The 23,934-nt window shown below is 38.9% G+C and overlaps 3 protein-coding genes across 3 annotated transcripts in view; all 3 read right to left on the reverse strand.

Annotated features, from left to right (window-relative positions):
* Positions 1-8,486: 8,486 nt before the first annotated feature.
* On the reverse strand, positions 8,487-14,821 carry Cbr-unc-15 (the record flags this gene model as incomplete). The annotated part of the gene is made up of 10 exons (XM_002646193.1): positions 8,487-8,513; positions 9,156-9,932; positions 9,976-10,105; positions 10,150-11,081; positions 11,136-11,240; positions 11,513-11,732; positions 13,325-13,491; positions 13,538-13,624; positions 13,671-13,727; positions 14,705-14,821. The coding sequence occupies 10 exons, from the start codon at positions 14,819-14,821 to the stop codon at positions 8,487-8,489; spliced, it is 2,619 nt and encodes an 872-aa protein (XP_002646239.1).
* Positions 14,822-19,350: 4,529 nt separating this feature from the next.
* Positions 19,351-20,344, reverse strand: CBG11934 (the record flags this gene model as incomplete). The annotated part of the gene is made up of 2 exons (XM_002646194.1): positions 19,351-20,157; positions 20,204-20,344. 2 exons carry the CDS (start codon positions 20,342-20,344, stop codon positions 19,351-19,353), a joined length of 948 nt encoding a protein of 315 aa, XP_002646240.1.
* A 2,929-nt stretch (positions 20,345-23,273) lies between these two features.
* The window catches only part of CBG11935, a gene marked incomplete at both ends in the record, with an annotated part of 4,915 nt that continues 4,254 nt past the window's right edge, over positions 23,274-23,934 (reverse strand). Inside the window, 2 exons of the mRNA XM_045237110.1 lie at positions 23,274-23,440; positions 23,487-23,618. Coding sequence (XP_045094706.1) covers positions 23,274-23,440; positions 23,487-23,618 — 299 coding nt within the window. The remainder of the gene's footprint in view (positions 23,441-23,486; positions 23,619-23,934) is intronic.

Raw genomic sequence — 23,934 nt, forward strand, 5'->3', positions numbered from 1 at the left:
AATACATGATAAGCTACATGATAAGTTACGTTTTTGCCGCGCTTTTTCGTAGATCAAAAAACGCGAAAGTTTTCAAATTCTCAGGTGTCACTTTTTTCAATCCGACAATATCAGAAACAATTCATTAGTTGACAATTTTTCAATATCTCAAACAGGAAACGAGATAATTAGGCTTAACGGACAATTTTTTTTCAGGGAGTTTCACAGAATTTCAAAAATCAAAATTCAATTAATTTTTTAATTTTTTGATGAAACATGTATTAGTTTTAGGAAAAAATCCGCTTGAAAAAAAACATTTTTTAAATTTAAAACTCTACACCAAAATATCGACATAAAAACCCACGACCCTTGATGGCCCATTGACCTCAGTAAGAATAATATAAAGGAAGAGAGAATCAAAGGTAAGAATCAGTTCTCCCTTTCTCTGGGCTCCAGAGGAGGGGGCCCAGGGAGGGAACCGGAACCTGGTGTCCGGGTCCTGTTGCTGGGGTCCTGGAGCCCGGGTCTTGGAGCCCGGGTCCTCGTGCCCCTGTCCTGGAGCTCAGGTCCTGGTGCCCGGGTCTTAGATCCCGGGTCCTGGAGCCCGGGTTCTGGAGCCCGGGCCCTGAAGCCTGAAACTGAAATCAGACAATTCATGCAGTGGGATGATCTACGAGAAACAGGATCATTCGGAGTGGTTCCTAATGGCTCAGACTGAGAATAAGAAGAAACTAAGAGATTGATATGAGATCCTGGTGGAAGGAACCAGGAGCCTGGATCCGCAGAAGTTAAAGCTAAAGCTGGTCCCAATAGCAGCCAGGAGGAACTAGTGCGTGATGTTCAAGATAACTTTATCAATTCCTGGAACTGAGATCAGACATTTTATGCATTTAGAGCGTTCCTGATGGTTCAGGCTGAAAATAAGAAAAGAAAGGAAGCACTTGGGTTCAGGCGAGGGGGTCAGAAAAAGCGCCCCAGCAAACTCGTAGGCCAGAAGAAATTTCATAATTTTAAAATGAACGCAGGTTTGAACTAGATCATGATCTATTTCTTAAAAATCAACGAGTTGCAACGCGCGTATTCTCGCTCATCGTTTAAAACTGTGATACTCAGCCAACCTAGTTCGGCAGCGAATTGAGAATTTTTGAAAAATTTACTGGGGCGCGCTTTCTGACCCCCTCGCTTGAACCCAAGTGAGGAAGTGCTTGATCCTACTATTTACTCATGCAGTAAACATTCTTATAATAAAGAATTGTAACATTTTCTTTGTATTTTTTGGGATTTTCAAAGGAGGAATAAAAAATTTTGGACGGATAAATTTTACCGTAAAACCGGTGACACACAGTCAAGTTTGAGTTCAATTATCTCAATTCCTATAAAAGATATCAAAAATGTTTCAACTGGCAAAATGGTTCTCGTATAATTATCAACATTTTATTTCTTGACAAATTTTTGGTGTCTGTTGAAAAAGTTAAATGTTGAGACTTTCAAAAACTAGACTCTAGAAAATCACAAAATGATATTTCTTAAAAACTGACATGGGCTAAATGATTTGGCTCCAAACCAAATTCCAAAAACCCAGAATCCTTGTTAGTTTGATCTACCATAAATTTCACCAAAAAAGGCAGAAGACACACGAAAAAAGCCCAAAGAGCACCCCCGCCGAGTTGTCTCTTCCAAAATGTCAAATTCACCTCATTAAAAAGAAAAAGAAGAGAAAAAAAGAAAATGAAATATAAAGAATATCCATTTTTCATGTGACTAAATGGGCTGTACGATTTTTATGAGATTTTCTTCTTTCGAAAATTGAAAAATGTTAGAATTCAATTAGAAGATTTCAATTTTCTAGAAATGACAAAAGTGGAAAGGAAGAATTTTTTGGGATTTTTCGGAGAAGAATGAGAAACACTGGTTTTATGGCCTAGAAAATGCAAAGTTAGGCTACGAACACGAAATCGATCATACAATCTAATTTTTCTTCCGCAATCGACGAAGAATTCGTATTCCAAGCTAACGAGATCACAGGAAACTTATATTTCATTGAATTACATGTGAGATCAAATATTTTTATTTGATTTTGGTTGTTTCTAGTTAGTTTGATTCAAAAAAATAGGCAGGAAATTGAAATTCATTGAATCAAAAGTTTTTTTGGATTATTTCCGGATCCAAACGTTGCCGTGGTTCATATATTCCTAAAATGTATTTTCCTTTTTCAGTTTTGCACCATAACAACCTTCGAGAATATCTCAGCTCCTAGAAAAGATATCAAAAATTTGTAAACTGATGAAAGCTTTTGCTAGTTTTCGATTTTTATAAAATTTATTTTACTTTAAATTGCAATTAATGGTATGCCGTGGTAGGCAGCCGGCAGCTCCGGTAGCTATGCGACACTCATAAAAAAGTTTTTCATTGCTCGATTTTTGATGCCGTTGATCACGGGGATCTTTAATGTCAGGTATTCCTTCTTCTGATAATCCAGAACCTAGACAACTCATTCAAAAATATAATCCTCCATTCTCAATCTGAAAACAATAAAAAACAGGTTTTTCTTTCCCGGAAAACAAGAGGTCAAAAAAGTAGAATCCAGAACGTGTAGGGTGGGGAAACGGATATATGGGATATTTAACATGAATTCATAAGTACAGCTCTTTTTTTTCTAGAAAGTTCGTTTTCGATTCATGACTTTTTCATATTTCTTTTTATATTTCTCATTTATTTCGTCTAGAGATCAAACTACTAGTTCAGAGAGATGGCTTTATTACGGGATGTCTAATGAAAAAGCCTCTTCCTAGAAACAAAGCAAATCTGCTCAATTGAACAAAATGAATCAGCTATGCCAAAACACATTACTTACCAAAACCATAATTTGCTGTTTTCCCCCCTTCTCTATATATTTATCAGATTTCGTCATCAAAAAATCAAAAAATTTCCTTCAAAAACATTCAAGTCATTATTTACTCATGCACAGTTGCTCATATAGCAGAATCGAAAAATTCAAAACTTATTTTTTTCGAAATGAAAAATTCGAGGTTTGTGACGACGTTGGGATTGCTCATTGAAATGTGTGATGCACCAACATTTCGTTGGTTTGGTTGACTGATCTACCCTGGGGTGATCTCTACATATAAAACAAAAGTTATGAGATGAAAAAAAGTTGCAGTTTAAGATTTTGAATAAAAACGAAAACTTTTTTGTCAGCAATTTTTGAACAACGGTCATGATTACAATAACAAAAAGGCAGAATATGAAAGATAATCAGCTGGAAAAATCTACTTCTGGAAAATTTGGGGTTTGAGAGTTCATAAAAAACAAATCTCGCGAACATCCGGATTTACAGATACACAGACAGACATGAAAAGAATCACACTATTCACACTGCTTCCTTATTCTTACATTTTCCCAATCAACAAAAAACAAACGAATTGAAAACATCCGGATATCCGGAGGCACAGAAGGAAACTTTCAGAATTTTAGATTAATTGAAAACAAGCCTTAAAGAAGACATGAAAAAGTGAATTTTCTCGAAATATGGTTCAAATAAGTTGAACTTGTGGGTCCACCGTTGGAGGTGCCGAGTTACTACCAGCTGAGCTACGGTGACAAAGTTGAACCACTGTAACCTCGAAAACTTCCAATCTCCGTCCTTTGAGAGATTTTAAATACAATTTTGTGTGCCGAATTTCACAAATTATAGAAAAAATTTTTTTGTAACATGATTTGGAACCTAGTACTATGAGATACCATAAAAATCCGGGTGTCTATAACTTCGGCTCATTTTATCTGGGTTCCTGTCAGAGATATCATTATTTTTTATCAAGTAATCTATTTAAAAATTAGATAAGAGACATGCGGCTTAGTTCACTTGTACTTTTCTAATTTGACTGAACTTTCAACAATTCGAAAAATTGGTTTTTGGTACTGATAATAACCCCTTTCCAACTTGAATTCCCAGAGAAAAATCAATTGCATACTTTTGATCTCAATTCAAAATTCGATTTTCTCTACTTGAGAAAAATTTGTTTTTGCTTTTTTGGATATAAAAATGGCCAATGGGAACATGAAAAAGCGAAATCTTTGCTCTCTGAAACAGCCAGAAATGCCGTAATTAAATGCCCTCGGGCTAAGGGCTCTAAACTGATGTGATCATCGGTGCTCTCAATAAATTTGTTTCGTATTTTCTCTCATTCCGATAATCGACCGACCGTTTTTCGATCCGTTAGAAAAATGGGTTTGAAATGAAAAAAAAGAACAACAAGTAGCGGGAGATGTCTATTTTCTGCCGCTTCTCGTGTCTTACTTATATGAATGTCTTTCTATGTTTTTTCTCACCCTCTCCTTTTTTTCTTTTTTCGTTCAATTAATTGAATCTATTCTCATCGAGAAGTGCACATGTGTTTTTCATCAGAAGTATGCTCCATTTTTTACTTTTTCTCTCTATCGGGTTTTCCCGGAAATAGGAAAAATGAGAAAGAGAGAAAGAGAAAGAGGTTATATCGGAAATCAAAAAAGCAATGAGCAATGATGGATACTCATAGAAAGATATAGGAAAATACAAAGATTGGGACACTAGTGGCTGAAGTTTTGAAAAATCTAGGCTAGGACTTTTGAGAAAAATATGGCTCTCAAAATTTGAAAAAAAGTTTTAAAAGGAAACTGATAGGAATCTTTTAATTTTCGAAAGTTTAGAAATTCGAAAAACTCCGAATTTCAAAAAGTTCAGAAATTTAGAAATTTGAAAAAAAAACCGAAATTCGAAAAAAGTCGATTCGCAAAAAAACCCCCGAAAATTTTAAATATCCAAAATTTGAAGAATTCAATTGAAGAATTCAAAATTTAAGACTTCAAATTCGGAAAACTTCAGGAAAACGGTGGATCTTGATGTCATCTTGAAAACTTGTTTTGTGTGTGTGTGAGCAGCATAATGAGCAACAACAGAGAAATTTGGGAAATACGTGAGAAAATGTGACCTACATGGGACGAGCAAAAGGTTTGTTTTGTTGAATTTTGTTATTTGAATAAAAGAAAACAGGAAAAAGGAGAAAAAAGACAAATTTGAACTTTTAGTATAGGAAAACTTTTTGTTTTCTAACTTCAGACTTTGGCATAAAAATATTCAGAAAATATATACATAAGAAAAAAAAATCATAATTAAAAAGACTAACCACATCTCTAAAAAAGTTCGGCAATTAAAAACATATAATTCAGTTTTGGCGGGAAGTGAAAAAAGTTTTTTTTTGATCTGACAATCTCATCAAGCTGAAATTGATCTCCAAGGAATCAAAAATTCTCGAAATGACGTTTTTGAGACGGCAAAATTTGAGAATCCGAACATCCGGACAAACAAAGGGATGAGCGTCAAAAGTGATGTGTGTTAAGGAAACATGATATTGTAGGACTACCAGTCTGGAGAGAAAATTGAGGAGGTCAAAATCGAGAAGGTTGAAAAATCACAAATTTTAGATGTCAGAAACTAAGATTTTAAGGAATATCCAGAGTTCCTCGAATCCCATCATTCTTTGAAAAATTTTCGAGAATCCCAAAGATAAAAAAATTTAGATTGAACCTCAGAACTCCTCCACGTCTGAGAATCCGTCAGAATCGCAGAATTTTTGAAAGCACCACATTGGAGAAACTCGTAATTTGGATTTTCTAATTTTCAGAAATTTCTGGACGAAATACCCAGAACCTGGAATTTTCTCAGAATTCTTCAGAATTCCTCATATCTTCAAAATCTTATAGTTAGAGACGCTGAAGATATTTCAGTTTGTTGTTCTAGGAAATAGTCGCAGATTCCGAGAATCTAGAATATCTGTGTGGTTGGAATTTAGAAACCTCTGGAATCTGATTTGAAACCTGAATCACAAACTGAAAAGAAAACTTTTGAAACTTGCAAAAACTGGACTCTAGAAAGTCAGAAAATTATATTTCTTGAAAACTGACATTTGGGTCAAATGGTTTAGCTCCAAACTAACCGAGAATCCTTGTTAGTTTGATCTACCGTATATTTCAATAAAAAAGGCAGAAGACACACGAAAAAAGCACAAAGAGCACCCCCGCCGAGTTGTCTCTTCCAAAATGTCAAGTTCACCTCATTAAAAAGAAATAATGACAAAGAAAGCAATGGAATATAAAGAAGATCCGTTTTCATGTGACTAAATGGGCTGTACGATTTTTATGAGATTTTCTTCTTTTTTGACGAAAATTGAAATTGTCAAAATTCAATTATGATCTGGGGATTCGGAAAGTTTCTGGAAAAAAATTACATGACCTCAATAAAAGGATTTCACAATCAATAAAGGATCTCAATAAAAACCTTGCTTTTTATCATCTCAGTTCCTGTAAGAGTTATCAAAAATTGGTCAATTGATAAAATAATTTTTATTTCGTGATAAATATTTTGTCCGTTATTATCTTCCACAGAAAACAAGATAATTTGGCTCGAAGTAACTCGACTGTATATTAAATATATTAAATAGGCTCGACTGTATATTAGATATTTTTTAATTTACGTTTTGATTTTTGTGACAACGACCAACATCAGGAAATGGGACACTATAGAGAACGGAAAAAATAAATCTAAACGTAGGTTGGTAGGAAGGAATTCTAATTAAATGTGTTCATAATGTGGTAAACAAGTATTCTATTTTTATATGTATTACTGAATCAAATGGAGTTGCGAGAAATTTATAATACAATCGGGAGGGTTTCTGAAAGACTTTAGAATTACAGAAAGCGAGAATTTTCAGAAGCGAAGTTCTAGATTAATAATTCAAAACTTCCTATAATTGCACTTTGAGTTGAATTATCTCGGTTCCTATAAAAGGTTCCGAAAATTGTAAACTGATAAAATGCTGGTAAACATTCAATTCATCATAACGTCGTAGTTTTGAGATATTTACAATTTACAAGTTATCAACTCATTGAGATTTCCCACAATTTTGTAGTTTTTCCTAAATTTAAAGGTGCATATCTAAAAAACTACAAAACAACCTAAAAAATCTAAACTTACAAAATGTCTGAAATTATATGTTTTACATTTCTGTAATTAACAGAAATTGTCTAGATATTCTAACTTCTGAGATATGCACCTCCAAAATGTACGTCTTCCTTCTCTTCTCTCTTTCTCTAAGCGTTAAAGGAGGACTCCGACCAAAAATTTTTATTGCATTAAAATGTTCAAAAAGTTGTCCAATATTATAGCGAAAAAAATTCGAAAAAAAAATTCGAAAAAAATCCGAAATCCCCGAAAAATGCCGTTAAAAGCGAAAAAATTTCAAAAAAAAGTTGCTAGGAGGGACGAGGATTTGAATTCCCGCGCTGTGAGAAACCTTGGCCACGGAGCCTGATAACCGTTTTTTCAAGTGGCCGACAGTGATTTTTTAAGTTTTTTACCTGCCGGACATGAAAACCGAAAAAATCCGGAAAAATTTCCATGTCAGAAAGGCGCTATGATGCCGTGGCCTAGGTTTCTCACAGCGCGGGAATTCAAATCCTATTTTTTTTCGGGGATTTAGGATTTTATTATGAAAATACATATTTTTTGAAACATTTTAAGACCCTAACTTTAAAGGAGCATATCTAAAAAACTAAAAACTTAACCTTAAAAATCTAAACTAACAAAATGTTTAAATCATATTTTTTACACTAAAATTGGTTAAATGTTTTTTCTTTCAAAATAGTTTTTTTTTCAAATTGATTCATTAAAAATTTCCATAAAAACTGGAGAGAAAGAGAGGGAGAAAAGAAAGAAAGTGTGGCATAAGAAACAGGAAAATTATCATCTAAGCGGGAAGAGAAAATATAAGGATATGATAAGGCGCGCATTGCTCATTTTTAATGGATCTACCGTAATCGGCTCTCTCTCTCACTCTATTCTCCCCAAAAAAAAGACCCCGGTTGCGGATGCATCATCTCGTCTGCGAATGTTAGAAATCTCGTCAAGAAATGTTTCGGATTACTGTAGGAGGATCGGATTTTTTAGAAAATTTTTATTTGACGGCGATATTTCTTATTGCAACCAGGGGAGGGCGGGGCGACTCGGGGGGATTGATTGGAAGTCGAGAAACACATAAAGAATGGGATGGAAATATTTTTGGGACGAAAATTTTGGGGCGGGCGAAAAAAAGTGGGCGGGTCGCTCGAAATTGACCTAATTGTTCGTTTAAAAAGAAAATGTTGGGGGAAGGAGGGACAGTCAGTCAGAAGCACGGATGGAACAGGGACGGGGACAGGGGGGAACAAAAAGATAAAAAGTCGAGAAGATTTTTGAATTTCTTTTTTCGGGGGTGGAAAGAGAGAGAAAGAGAGAAGACAAGACGAGTTTTTTTAATGAAAAAGTAGCGGCGCAAGAAAGAAAAATCGAAGGTTTTCATTTAAAAAATTTGAGAAAGAAAAAAAGAGAGAAAAAATAAAATGGAAGAAGACAATAAAACAATTATACACATCTTATAATAGCGAATTTATGAGAATTTGGGGCGACGGCTTCTTTAAGAAAATGAATGGATTGTTTAATAATCGTCTTCCGTGACGAAAATCTGAAATAGAAGATATTTTCGAAGGAAAAAAACAGATGACGTTAGGGGGGAATAATTATTGTGTCATGGTGATAAATGTCAGTTTTTCAAGTATATGTCAACAACTAATACGAATTTGACATTTTTTGGTTTTTTTTTCAAATGTTTTGGAGTTTCGAAATTTTGAAATGTTGAGTTGGGTTTTCTACAATTCGAGAATTTGATTCCAGATATCTCAATTTTTAATATCTAGCTTTTAGAAGATCTTAGGCTTCCGAAACAGTCAATACGAGTGTCACGCTATCAGCTCAGCTACCCTATACTTGCATTTTGAGCTCAATTATCTCGGTTCCTTCAGAAGACACAAAAAATGTGCTAACCATAATAATGTGTATAAAGTTATATTATGACAAATTATTCATCAGTTGACCAATTTTTGATATCTTTCCTGGGACCGAAATAATTGAGCTCAAAGCCATCGTTTGAAGGGTGCGACCGTGTAGCTCAATCTATACCTAGTATTGGAACTCAATTATATCCCCTTTATGTGAAAGACATGAAAAAAAAATGGCAAACGGTAACCCTGGATACTGGCTTAAAAATAGCTCTAAAAAATAAGATTCTAGAAAATTCTGAAGTCTTCTAATCCCCAGAACCACTGACCTTGGACGAGGACTTTCCAGTGACAACAGATGAACGATGCTTGGCACGGATGAGGTGAAGGGAGCTCTCGGCTTGATCGGCACGACCCTCGGCATCCTCAAGCTCGTGTTGGTATCTGCGGACTCTCTGCAAGTTTTGCATCGTCACAGATTCGGCCTCGGCAAGTTGTCTCTTCTGGATGTTGAGCTTCTCGGTGAGACGATCGGCGGTGTCTTGAGCCATGACGAAGTTCTTGTGCTCCTCGTCGACGAGCTGTTGGACTTCCTTGATGCGGCGGTCCTTCTTTCTCAAAGCGTTCTGGGTCTCCTTGTGTCTTCTGGTCTCCTCATCCAGAGCGGTCTCAAGATCACGGATTCTGGTCTCCAACTTGGCGATGACTCTCTTTCCTCCGAGAAGAGCGGCAGCCTCGGCTTCTTGGATTTGAACTTGGAGTTGCTTGACTTGCTCCTCGAGCGACTTTCTCAATGCGTCGATCTTCATCGAGTGCTCTTGCTCCTCGTGGAGTTGCTCAACGGCACGGGCGGCGTCAGCGAGAGCGCGGTTCGCGCGCTCATCAGCAGCGTGGAGTTCCTTGGTGACTTCGTCCAAATCGGCTTGAGCGGTGGAGAGCTCAGTCTCGAGCTTGTTCTTGATGGAGGTGAGGTTGTTGTTGATGGCGGTGAGGTCGGAGATTCTTCCGTTGGCCTCCTCGAGGTCGATCTCGGCTTGCTTGCGGGCACGGATGGCGTTGTCGAGGGCGGTCTTGGCCTCCTCGAGTTCGGCGGAGAGAGCGGCGACCTAAAAATCGTTCGGTGAATTTGAACGGGTTTTGGGATCTTACCTTGCGTTGGGCAAGGGCGTATTGGTCAAGAACTTGTTGCAACTGACGTTGAGTATCCTCCAAAGCAGCTTGGAGAACCTTGAGTTGCTCCGATTGCTTCTTGATGGTCTTCTGGGCTTCGATGTTGGCTCTAAAAATGACAAAAAGGTACAACTTCCTTCGAATATCAATTACCTGTTGAGGTTGTCAACGGTCATCTCAAGCTCGGCTATCTCAGCCTGGTACTTCTTCTTCAGTCTCGAGATCTCGGCCTTCATGCGGGCCTCGGCATCAGCCAAAGCGGCAATGAGTCTGTCGATCTCGAATTGGAGGTTCTTGCGGAGGGCCTCCATCTCTTCTTCCTTCTCTTGGAGACGGCGTTCCATCTCGATGCGGAGAGCCTGGAGCTCAGCAAGAGCGCGTTGAGCGCGGTTCTCAGCGTCACGGCGTTGAGCATCAGCCTCCTTGAGAGCGGTCTGGAGCTCACGGATCTCTCCGGCGAGACGGGCGTTCTCGAGGTCGAGCTCGTGGAGCTTGCGGTTGGCGTCGGCGAGGGCCTCCTTGGCTTCGTGGAGTTCGTCGTGGAGCTTTTTGTTCTCGCGAGCAAGGGCCTCCTTCTGCTCGACAGCCTTCTCGTACAAGTGCTTCATCTTCTGGAGCTCGGCGTTGGCGGCACGGAGCTCGCGTTGAGCAGCCTCCAATTCAACGTTGAGCTCATCGATACGGACCTTGAGCTCTCCGACTTGTCTTTCGAGTTGCTCCTTGGCACGCTCCAAGATGGCGATGGTATTTTGGGCCTTCTCAAGGTCAACGATGAGAACCTCGACCTCAGATTGGAGGCGAGACTTGGCCTTCTCGAGTTGAGAGATCTTCTGGAGCATGATCTCGATTTGCTCCTCATACTCGGCTTGCTTCTGGAGCATCTTCTTGCGGAGATCCTCAACTTCTTCGTGGTGAAGAGCGACCTCGGCATCGAACTTGCTCTTCCACTGGGTGATTTCAGTGTTGGCCAAGTTGAGCTTGTGCTCGGCGTCGGAGCGAGCAACCGACTCCTCATCGAGAGCGGTGCGGACCGAGTCGAGCTCGAGTTGAACTTGGTGGAGTTGCGATTGGAGTTGGGAACGCTCCTGGAATGGTTTTTGTTGATTCTAATGTTCCAAACAAAAAGTTCAAGAACTTACGCGCTCGGCATCCTCAAGACGGCGTCTAGCCTCCTCAAGCTGTTGGGCGAGGGTGTACTTGACGTGTTGAAGGTTGTCGAGTTGGACCTTCTGGTCGTGGACCTCCTGAAAATTATTTTTCTGCTAGTTTTTCAATACCCCTCCTATTTTCATTCAATAACTGAACGCCACACTGGTGAAGAGTTTTCTTTGGGGCAAGAAAAAAGCGCCCCATTTATCTCGAGTACTCTATTTGCACACACACTCTGAGAGTAGAGGGAACTACTTTTTTTTCAATAAAAAAGAATAGGAAGTTTCGAAAAAAAAGATAAGAAGGCACCATAGCACATGATATTTTATAAATAAGATGGAAGGATCTTTAGGTTCAAAACGTTTACCTTGAGGAGATCATTGTTCTCGGCCTGAAGGCGTTGACGTTGTTGGGCGAGATCGTTGACATGCTTGCCCAAGTCCTCAACCTTGTTGGCGAGCTCGTTGGCTTGAGCCTCGAAACGTTCGGCGGCCTTCTCGGCGGTATGCTTATCCTTTTGGAGTTGGTCGATGGTGGCGGTCAACTCGATGACCTCGTGCTGGACACGTTGGCGTTCGCGGTCGATTCTGGAAGATGTGACTATAGAGTTCGAACTTTGAAGATCGGCAAATGGTTTTTAGATCTAGAAGTGATATTTTCTTCAAAAGAATTATCTTGGTTCCTGTGAGAGATATCAAAAATGTGTCAACTAATAAAATGTTTGTGATAATAGGAAAGGAAATTACCGTTAAAATGTTTTGAAATCTTTCAAGGAATCGAGGTAAATTAAGCTCAAAAACTCGGTTGAGATCTATGAAATTGCGTGGGAGAGAGACACTAACGAACACACTTTCGTCGATGTGTCAACAAGTGATGTCAGACAACGAAGTGTGTAAAAAAATCAGGTGGAAATAATTGAGCAGGTTTTTTTAAAAAGAAACAAAAACATCTTAGAATTTACGTCAAAAATTAGGTTCAGACACAAAATACTAACTTTCGATTGCTCAGAGATTCCGAATGGTTCAAAAAGTGGATGTGAAAGTTTTCAGGGATCGAAAAAAAATAACTTTAGCCTAAATTTTTAGAAAGCCTAATTTTTAAAAAGTATGGTGTCAGAACTTTGGAAAAAAAGAAATATCGTAGACATTAAAGCTGCTGTAAGAGAAATTCGAACTTTTGAAAGTTTTGAATGAATGGAACATCAGATTTCTAAAAAAAATCGAAATTTGGAACTAATTGGATTCCCTGGATTTAAGAAAGAACACGAAATTCGTTTGGGTTACTAAAAATATGCTTTTTTCGAGAATTTCGTTTTTAAAAATGATAAGAATTTTATCCGTTGACAAATGTTTGATGTCTCTTATGAGAACCGAGATAATTGAACTGAAAGCCTTCGGTCGGTAGTGTGCAACCATGTAGCTCAATCTGTGCCTACACTTTGAGCTCAGCTATCTCAAATTCTATAAGAGATTTCAAAACATTGTATACTGATGAAACATTAGTTATATTATGATAAACACTTTATTAGTAGGAAACTTCTCTTAAGTGAAGCGAGATAATTGAGCTCAAAGTTCAAGTATAGAGTGGTTCAATGATAGGCAGTCAGCTTCACGACCGCGTAGTTCAGCTGGTAACCCAACCCACAAATTCAACTAGAGTGACGCTCTATAAGGTGATTGTTTTACAAATATTTTGCAAATCCTAGCTACCGTAATCCTCTATTCCGAAGTTTGATCTCTATCCCAATAATATTCGAAACACAAGTTCCATGTTTTTTTCTCATCATGTTCATTCTCTCTTTCAAAAACTTAATCTCATTATTTTTTACCACCACCACCGCGTCGTATGTTTCACGGGAACGGATAGGGTTCTTCCTCTTCTTCATCATACGGGTCCCTATCTCTTCCTCTATCCTGATCACTCATCGATATCCGAGAGAGTGTAGAGATCAGAGAGAGCAAGCTAGAGAAAGGCTTCTATCTCTTCCTGGAAGACGAAGCAAACAGAAAGTAGGAGGAGGATGATGGAGAGGAAGAAGAAGAAGAAACGTTTGTTATTTTACACAGCTTTTTCGCTGAGGGAGCCGCCTCAACACAGAGGAGAAAAAGATGTGCCAACTCCTCCGCTGATGCGAATTCAGCGAAGATGAAAGAACTACTATTGAAGGGCAACTACTCACTTGGCGTTCTTTTTCTGGAGCTGCTCGATTTGGTCTTGGTAGTCGAGGCAAGCGTCCTGGTGCTTCTTGCGGAGAACGTTCATGGCATCCTCGGACTCCAATTGCGACTCTTCGAGCAACTTGCGCAGTTTGAGAAGCTCTCCCTCGCGCTTGCGGTTCGATTCGATCTGAAAATCAGGGTTTTAGAGGAATCGATTCGTTGACATGGCTTACTTGACTGTCGGTGGTTCCCTCGGCATCCTCGAGTCTGTCAGTCAAAGCAATAAGCTGGACGGAAAGGTCAGCACGCTCGCGTTCGATCTGGAAAGGGTACGGTAGCCATATGTGGAGGGTTCTGGTCACTTACTCTGTTGCGGAGCTCACGCTCAGATTCCAAATCCTCTTGGAGAAGACGGATCTTGTCCTGAAAATTGGAATATTAGAATGGTGTATTTTATAATCCTAGATTTTTTTTCAGGGTCAGGAAGTTCGATGGTCCCTAAAGAAAAAACTTTCAAAATTCCCAAAATTAGGATCTGTTCCGATCAATACCATATTCCTCTGATTACCTCATTATAGCGTCCTATTCATAAAAACCCCTCAATACAGAATCTCAATTGCCAATCGGTTTCTTTTCTCTTTTCTTCTCCTCTCACATTACACACTTTTATTTTTCCCGCTATATACGCGTGGGTGCCAGAGAGAATAGTGTGTAAGACAAAGAGACGCAGAGCGCGGATCTCGGGAAAAGAAAATGAGCAAGATGAGCGAATGGTAAAGGAATGAGATGTTTCGGTGTGAGGGGTCTTTTATTTTGATATTTAGATACTCTAAGGTGTCAATTATTGATTTTTTAGGCCTACGTTGGTTTTTTAGAAGCGAGGGAGATTTTTTTGGGGCCAGGTTTGAAAACTACAGTAACCTCGAATTCTGAAACTGAAAATGTGGGTCACTCAAAACTACAGTAGATCGAAAAAAAACCACTGAGAATTCTAAAAATGAGAGTCTCAAACTACAATTTCTGTGAATCCCGCGAAAAAAAAAACTACAAAAAATCAAACAAAAGTTATCAGTTACACACGTCTATTTGAGCTAGTTAGAACTAGTTAGATTTTGGATCGGCTAACCTCCTCAGGGAGATAGAGAGACAGGAAAAAAGTGTCTTAGTACTTGAGAATATAGATATAGAAAAAGATGAAATATTGGTTAGTGAGGTTTGAGTATTTGGGATCTCTTACTTTTTGGGATTCAATCAAGAAATTTTTTCGAATCTGGGGATCCATAGGATTGGATCTAGGATCTAGATTATCAAAATATAGGAAAATCAGAAATTAAAAACCCTCAAAGTCAAATCTAAGAATGAAAGAAATAAATCATCAGAAAAAGGAAGATAGTACCTACCTCAAGTCTGGTGAGTGATCCAAGATCGGCAACAGACATGCTACCAAATGGAGCGCCGAACGCGGCTTGCGACGGGCTCTTCAGAAGAGCAGCGGATGGCGAACGGTACAATGACATGATTCAAAATAAACGAGTATTCAAGATGGTGCCCCTGTGTGTGCTGCTGGCTGGCTGGCTGCTTCGAGACTGACTGATTGTGCCGTTTCTCTCTCGGGGTGCCTTCGGGAGCTTCGGGAGGGGAGAGATAGAGAGATGAGAGAGCTCAGAGAGAGTCATCCCCACACACAATCCCGCGCCTCATCCCATATCTCTGGTGCTCTCTTGATCTTCCATAGTCTCTCTTATACTTGCTGCTCCAACTTCTTCGGAAGGTAGTGCCCGTTGGGGAGCGAGAGAGATGAGATGGAAAACGAGGCGCACCTCAGTGTAATCCTAGGCTCCCGCTCTTGCCGCGCTGGGATCCCGAAACCCTCCCACTCGACGCTGCGTTTCTGCGAGATGCCATTGTGTTTTGCCAACGAGTTGGCGGAATACGATCTGTGCGAGAGTGCGTTCAAGATGAAGAGATCAGGCAGAGAGAATCAGCACGAGGACAGAAGGTTTTAAACATTTGGATATGGGGCTCGGGGTGGAAAGGAAGAGAAAAAGAGAGCAAGATATTGGTTTGGTTCGGGAGAAAACGATGCTTGGAGATGTGTGTGAGTGAGTCCATCGAAAAAAAGATAAAGGGATCCACACCACTCTTCTTTGCGTCCAAAAAACATGTCCTTCGAAGTGTCCAGGTGCGAAGGACTTGCGGAAGAAACCGATACGAATATTTTGATGATGATATGAACGCGACATGAGAGATAGAGGTCAGATATTTGGAGCTGGAAGAAAAGCATTGATTTGAAACACGTAGTACAGTGATAAAACATTCCAAACTTTTAAATAAATTTGCTCCAAAAGAAGCCCACACTGTGCACGTTAAGCTCAATTATCTCGGTTCCTATAAGAGGTATCAAAAAGTGATAAACTGACAAAATATTTATGATAAACATTTTACTAGTTGACTAGTATTAAATATCTCTCATGGGAACCTAGATAATCGAGCTCAAGTTGCACGTACTATCTGAAATTTTTTTCGAAAATGGAAAACACTGAAAATCCTGAAAAAAGTTTTTTCTAGTTTATTCAGCAAGCAGTTGTGAAAAAAAACACAAAAATATAGACACCGTATACACTCCAATAGACAGATTAAATTTTAAGTCGACTTATCTAGGTTCTTGCGAAAGTTACCAAAAAGAGATAAACTGACGAAACTTTTTTGGTGTTATGATAAACATTTTATCAGTTGACCACTTTTTGATATCTGTCACAAGAACAGGGATAAATTGCAACAAAGTTAATGAATCGAGGACATTATAGTGTTTCTCTTCTTGACATTCTGAAAATTGCCGACAATAAAACATCTGAAAAAAAGCACCCCTCCAATAATCCCAACGCTTTAATTTTTCTCAATGTTTAGTTTTTTTTTTCAGAAATTTGCGAAACCTTCGTATCGATGTCATATAGCGTAATACTTTCAGGCGCCTGGATTTTCTTATTTTTTGACGTTGAAAATATCAAGGCATACTGTAGATTTCGGCAAGTTTTGAAAATGTTCCGAAAAGTCTGAAACTTTTGTCTTATGAATTCACAGATCTGAAAGATTCCGAGTTACCGTATTTGCACTAATACATAGAAGCCCACAATAACCGTCAACTTTGAGCTCATGTTAATTATATTGGCTCCTTCAAAAGATATGAAAACATTTTCAACTGATAAATTGTGTATGATAATGTCACTAATATTTTATCAGTTGACACATTTTCCGTATCTCTCATAAAATAATTGAGGTAAAAATGAACGTTTATGTATGCTAACTTTTCAGAGAAAAAATCTGGTTTAACAATTTTCATGTTCCCTTTCAAGACCGAGTTTTCTAGATTTTGAGTTCCGCTTCCTCCTATTTATAGAAAAATATCTGAAAATGATAATCACCCCATATAATAATCCGTGATCAGATCAGTGTTTCTTTTCTCTTTTCTCTTCTGATGATCTCATGAAGTGAGAATAAGAAGAAGAAGAAAAAGAAAAAAGAAGAAGGAAGATGTATGTGGATATTGTTGGGGGAAGATATGTGTCTGTGTGTGTAATAGTTGAGTGAGAAGAGTGCCATCGAATGCCCCCGAAAGAATTAGTGAATGAATGTGGGGGTGGTTGCAGGTATCTACTGTTAGGGGTCCACAAAAAATGGAACTGCAAAAACTTTTTGGTCCAGTGGGGGGTGGGGCCAAATCTCATTTTTCAGTTTTTTTCTGTAAGTACCTATTTTCAGTGATGTATACAAACCGTAATAAAAATGTCTCCACACTGTCAAATTTAAGCTGAGTTATCTCATTCCCTTCGCTAGGTATCGAAAAAGTGTCTATTGATAAAATGTTCGTGATATTAAGATAAGAATTTTACCAGTTGACCAACTTTTTATATATCTTAGGTGGACCGAGACTATTGAGCTCAGTCAAACTCCATACTGATGATATTTAGTAAAAATAGCACTTCCACGAAAGTTGTGCCATTTTAAAACCTCATATCTCGCTTGGTTGGATTTTCACAAAAATGTTGTCAACTACGAAAATGAAGCTCTATCCTTTAAAGTATATTCTGAAACCTTCAGGCAAATTGAAAGTTTCTGGACTTTTTTCAGGACTTCAAAGTTTCCTGTTTTCAAAATTGAAGATACGATTTTTTGGTCTGGTGCTGTATAATAAAAAAAATATTATCCATAATCTACAAGATCATTGCCAAACTTCAAATCGCTTTTTTGGGACCCAAAGATTCACAAGAACTTCCGAATTCCAAGTTTTCAACACTATTCCAGATGCCATCTGACTCATTGAGTCATACGCCACAAAAATTTCGAAACCGATTTCATGTTGAAATTTTCCGGCCGGAAATACTCTCTCTCTCTCTCTCTTTTCGTTTTCAGCATAATCTTTTTGTTACGACTGATCTTCTTCTTCTTTCAAGACCAGACAACAAAACAATTGTGTCCGTGGCATCAGGAATAAGAGGAAGAGGGAAAAAACCAGCTGACAAATGGTGTTGACCTGCTGGCACCAATTAGTTGAAGGGATTTTGGAGAGAAGTAGTACTAGACAGAGATTCAAAAACTGGGACAGATTTTCGAAGTTCTGGAAGCTCACAATTTGGCTCTTTATGACAACACAGGTGGTTCGCGAACAATCCGTTACGGACGCTCCGCGTTCGCGCGCGGTTGAAATAGGAACCGCATACGGACCGTGCGCGAACCGTTTTTAGTAAATAGCAGTACATTATTCGGATTGATCCGTATCCTGTCCGTTCGCGAGCTCCGTATCCGATCCGATTGCAAATCATGACCAAACGGATCCGTTTGCGAATCAAATGTTTTATTGAGTCGCATTTTACCTGTGAAGGGGGGCCCATGAGAAAAGGGGGGGGGGGCCATGAGAAAAGGGGGCCCAAGCGAAAAGGGGGGGGGGGGGGTCAAGTGGAAAAATTATGCCTGAGTTGATATTTACCGATTTTTTCAAGTTTTGTGACCGTTTCCATTAAAATTTCGAACTTTAAAAAAAAAAGGTTCTTAAAAATTATTGTCGATGTTCCGATAACGGTGCCAACTTTGTATTTGTTTTTAAATTGGTCTCATCATTAGTGCCTAATTTTGAAGTATCTGGTCCCAAATGATAAATCTGTCCATACCTAAAGTATCGAGGCAATTAAAAAGAGGATTGAAAATCCGATTTGGTGGTTCCAACTTCCAGAAAAAAACTTTTTATTCAAAGAAAATCCTCTTCTTTTTTTTTGGTCTCCTATATTTCTCTTTCTCTTTTTTCAAGAAAGTGGTCCCAGTATCTAGATGCTTTCTCGAGAAGCATTAACGTTTTAAAAGATAATTGGGCAAAATAACAAAAATAAGAAAGACGAAAAAATAGAGCAGATGAGCTAATTTAAAAAAAAAGTCTCCAAGAGCCTTTTAGAAATTTCCAGGTCCGAGATGTCAACGTTTTTCACTCGATGTTACCTGTTTGGATAGTATTACTACAGTACCCGACCAAAATGAACAATTTTTGAAATCTTTTTAGTGGGAATGTTTCAAAGTCCTGATAAATTGTCCGCAATTTTTTGATGTAATCAAAAATTTCAGAGTATACTACACAAAAATAGGGCTTCATTTCTGTAATTGACAACTTTTTTGTTAAAATCCAACCAAGCGAGTCAGACGGTTTCAAAGTGGCACCGCTGTTCTCATTTCAGAGCTATCCCATCAAGATGGAAAAAACTTGTCAAAAATGAAGCTCTATTTTTGTTTAGTGATCTGTGGAATTTTCACATAAATCCAAAGATTCTGGAATAGTTTTCCAGGGCTCCAAATTCGCAACTAAAAAATCCAAATATGATATCTTTCTGTCGAAACTGTAAAAAAACTTATGTATAATTGAGAACTAATTGAACCAATTCTTGAATCAACCAAAACTTGATGATCAACACCTTGAAATAAAACAATAACACCTGAGAATGATCTTTGTTGGAAAAAATAGTATTTGAAATGTTCTAGAAAAGGTGAATGCAAAGAGAGGTTCTTAAGCTTGAACATGACGTCTGACAGCAGCGACGCGCTTTCTGGCGACACGCTTCTTGGCAACGACTCTCTTCTTGGCAGCAACAGCACGGTGACGAGAGACATTACGGTGACGGAGGACGGAAGAACGAGTTGGGCATGGACAATAGGCAGCATCTCCTCCTGGTTGCCCATCGTTTCCTGGTGCTCCTGGCTGTCCATCTTGTCCTGGATGCCCTGGTTGTCCGTCTGGTCCGGCTGGTCCTGGTGGTCCAGCTGGTCCTGGAGCATTTCCACTTCCTGGCTGTCCTGGTGCTCCTGGAGCTCCTTGTGGCCCTGGGGCTCCAGCTGGTCCTGGAAGTCCACGTCCACGCTGTCCAGACTTTCCGGCTTGTCCTGGGTTTCCTGGCGCTCCGGCTTGTCCTGGTGCTCCTGGAGCTCCAGCTGGTCCTTGTGGTCCTGGTGGCCCTTGACCTCCTCCGTGAGCTGGTGCTCCTGGATTTCCGTCTGGTCCCTTTGGTCCTGGGGCTCCGGCTGGTCCGGCTGGTCCTGGGGCTCCTGCTGGGCACTTGATGCACTCTTGGTTTTGCTTATGGGCTGGTCCAGCGACTCCTGGTTGTCCTGGCTTTCCGGCACCTCCTGGTTGTCCATCGTGTCCTTGCTCTCCTGGTGCTCCTGGTGGTCCTGGTGGTCCGGCTGGGCAGTTGGTGGCCTGTTGTCCGCAGTTGCAGTGGGATTGTTTCTTCTGGCGACGGTGGAAGACGGAACGGGCGACACGGGCAGAGTCGTCGTGGTTGATCATCGAGTTCCAGGCGTCGTTGGCAAAACCCTGAACGTTGGATATCTCCAATCAAATTAAATTACTCAAAACTCACTCTGAACTCTCCGAGCTCCTTGTGGCTCTCCTCAACAAATGAGTTGATATCAGTGTAGATTTGGAACACCGAGATGAGTGCTCCAAACACAACGATACCGGAGAGACCGGCCATCACCGAAAGGAATGTTGCAGACGTCATTCTCGAGAAATGAGAAATGTGTGATTTTACTGTGATATTGGTCTTCCTTTTATACCGAGAATTTTTTGTTTAGTATCTTCTTTTTTCTTCCCAAACCCAAACTATTGCAAATTACCCGTACTCTCTTTTACAGTGTAATGTTTTCTTCTCTGCCTTAAAAAGGTTCCAGAAGAAGAGTGTAATTCATTTAGTGTCTTCTGATCGTGGTGAGAGATAGTAGGAATTGAAGAGACGCAGGTTTCTTCGGTTTGAAGAAAAAGGGAGTAGATGATAGGAAAGAACGGTTTTTAGAGGAGATTGGTCAGTTGTAAAAAATACTGATAGTTTTGGGGAAGGTCAATTATCAAGAATAAAGAGATACAAACAAGGAAGTGATTTATTTATTTTCGAGGTTTCCGTTTCAGTTTTTTTTGCTTTTGATAAATGGTAAAAGAAAGTTAATGTTCGAATATTCGGACTGCAATATTGGAATTTCGAAAGTTTAGAATCTCTAATCTTAGCATCTCAGAATCTCGGAATTTAAAAATTTTAGCATCTTCGAAATTAAAAATCTCAGAAATTTAGAATTTCAGAATCTGAGAATCTTAGAAGTTTAGAATTTCAGAATTTCAGAAATTCAGAATTTCAGTATTTAACAAGTTAAAAATTTCTGAATTTCAAGATTTTTGTAATTCGGGAAATTAGAAATCCAGAAGTTTGAAAATTCAGAAGCGCAAAAACGTCTGAAATTCAAAAACTCAAAAATTTGGGAATTCGGAAGTTTGGGAGTTCTGAAACTCTGAAAAAACTCTGAGAATGTTGTCTTCTAAAACTTGAATAGAGGTCCAGACGAATAATACAGAGCTCACACACATTCAATAATCTTCATCTTATTTCTATTAGGTTGGCAGGAAAGTAACTGTCCCTTGTTTTGTTTGTGAATAATACAAAAGCAGGATTAATAATTAATAACTTGTGGATACAATACCTTCAAAAGCCAGCTAGCCGCGAATCAAAGTATTCATTTTTCCTGTTTTTAACATAAATGGTGCAAATTTCGTATTCTCTAGATAAGGTTGTATCTCTCCGAATATCCAATAATCTGATAGAGCTCAGTCGGGACTATAAGTAGGTGAGGGAGAACGGTCCCGCTGAAGCTGCTCAGGTCTGACTTGACTGCAGGTAAAAAATGAAAAAACCTCATGTTCACGGAAAGTCACGCCGTACCTGAGCCGCTTTGGCTGGACGGTTCTCCTTTACCCCCGTTAAAGCCCTGATTCAGCTCTATCAGATCATTGGTTATTCAAAAGTATACGACGTCATCTGGAGCTTAAGGACTTTAACACACTTGATGCCTGAAAAAATGGACTGGAGGGATATTTTGACTTGCCACTAGCTGGCTTTTGGAGGGATGGTACCCACAAGTTACCTGAACATTGCCAACATGTTGTGGATCACGACGGTGCATATTGCTAATTCTGGATTATTCTTGTGTTTGTGTTATTTACTAATAGAAAAATGGACAGTTACTTTCCTGCCAACCTAATATATGCGCAAGTGACTACTGTAAATACTATGATACAGGCCCAGCCTATACGTGCACTTTGAATTTAACTTTTTCTGTTCCTTCAAATGACACCAAAAATTTGCCAAGAAATGGAATGTTCGTAATTTTACGAGGAACATTTTGCCGGTAAAAATTGATCTTTTATAGGAACTGAGATAATTGAACTCAAACTAGACTGTGTGGTGAGCTTTTTTGTCACCGGTTTTACTGTATAATTTATCCGTCGAACATTTTTTGATTGCTCCTTTAATAATCACAAAAAGTACAAAGAAAATGTTACGATTATTTATTATAAAAATGTTTACTGCAGAAATAGATGATAAGATCAAACACATCCGTTCATTTTTCAGTCTGACAAATCAGGAACGCTCCGAATTCATAAATTGTCTAATTTCAGCTCCAGGAATTGATAAAATTATCTTGAACATCACGCACTAGTTCCTCTTGGCTGATGTTTTGGCCAGCTCCAGCTACTCCTGCGGATCCATGCTCCTGTTTCCTGCCTCCAAGGTGCCAGATCAATCTCTTACTATTAGTTTATTCTAATTTTCAGTCTGAACCATCAGGAACCACTCCAAATGATCTTGTTTCTCGTAGATCATCCCACTGCATGAATTGTTGATTTCAGTTTCAGGAATTGAAAAAAATTATCTTGAACATCAGGATTGTTTCTAGATTTTCCACCAGCATCTTGCTTTTGATCCAGTTCCTCCTCCATTGAATGCTCCTGGCTCCATGACCCGGGCTCCAGAACCTGGGCTTCAGAACCTGGGCTCCCACACCTCCTCTGGAGCCCAGAGAAGGTGAGAACTGATTCTTCCATTTGCTTCCCTCTTCCTTTATAGTATTCTATTATACCTGAGATCAATGGGCCATAGAGGGTCGTAAGTTTTCACGTCGATATTTTGGTGGAGAATTTAAATTTTAAAAAATTCGGAACGCGGATTTTTTTAAACAAATAAATTTTTCATCACGTTAAAAAAATTGAATTTTGACTTTTGAAATTCTGTGAAACTCTCTATAAAAGATAGTCCTTTTGAGCATAAATATCCCGATTCCTGTTTAAGATATCGAAAAATCGTCAACTAATGAATTGTTACTGATATCAAAGTTAACATTTTTGCTGTTAACAGTTTATTGATATGTTTTACAGGAACCTAGAAAAAGTTGGTCAAAGTTGACTTTAATAAAGTGATTAACTAATAAAATATTTTTAATATTATTATAAACGTTTTATCAGTTGAATACTTTTTGAGATGTTTTACAATAAGCTAAATAAATTGATTCAAAGTGTAAAGGCTATTTTTAATGTTTTGAGACTATTTTTTTATTTCAAAATTTATTCGTCAATAATACATACAATTCAAATAACAAAAATCAATTTCATGTAAACTTTACATCTTGAGCCTCCATATGAAGCACAACTTTATCTTCACTATCCTCTCCATTTGAGATTTCGTCTGCTCGATTCAAGTCCACGTACTTCATCAGAATCTCTCCCAATTTGGCCATAACTTGGAAGAATACAAAACCGCAAGCGATGATGATCACTAAATATAATTTTGTGTTCTACTGTTCACTAAAACCCCAAATTACCTGACATGATTATTAGGAACCATGTTGGTTTAGTGAGCAAGAATCCAACTAGAGAGGCAGCTTCCAAAATATAAATCAAAGCGGCAATAACTTGACGATGGAGATGAGATCCGAGGAAAGAGCCGACAGGAGCTGAAAATATATAATTTTAATCTAAAATGGTGTTAAGACACGTTCTCTGTAGAACTCAACTTCAGGCCTATTATCTAAGGCTTCCATTTCGGTCGGTCGAAAATCGCCGACCGCCGACCGACCACCGACCCAGCCGACCGACATCCGACCGAGCTGACCGATTTCGTGCCTTTGCGCATAAAAACACGAATTTTTGCGTACGAAGCACTTTATTTTACTACAAACGAGGTTTTTAGTGAGTAGTTTGTCGTAAAATACAATGCAGCGTATGCAAACACGTTGACGCGCAAATGCACGAAAACGGTCGGCGCGCCGA

This window comes from Caenorhabditis briggsae (assembly GCF_000004555.2).
Source record: "Caenorhabditis briggsae complete genome, chrI, whole genome shotgun sequence".
NCBI classification, from domain to species: domain Eukaryota; kingdom Metazoa; phylum Nematoda; class Chromadorea; order Rhabditida; family Rhabditidae; genus Caenorhabditis; species Caenorhabditis briggsae.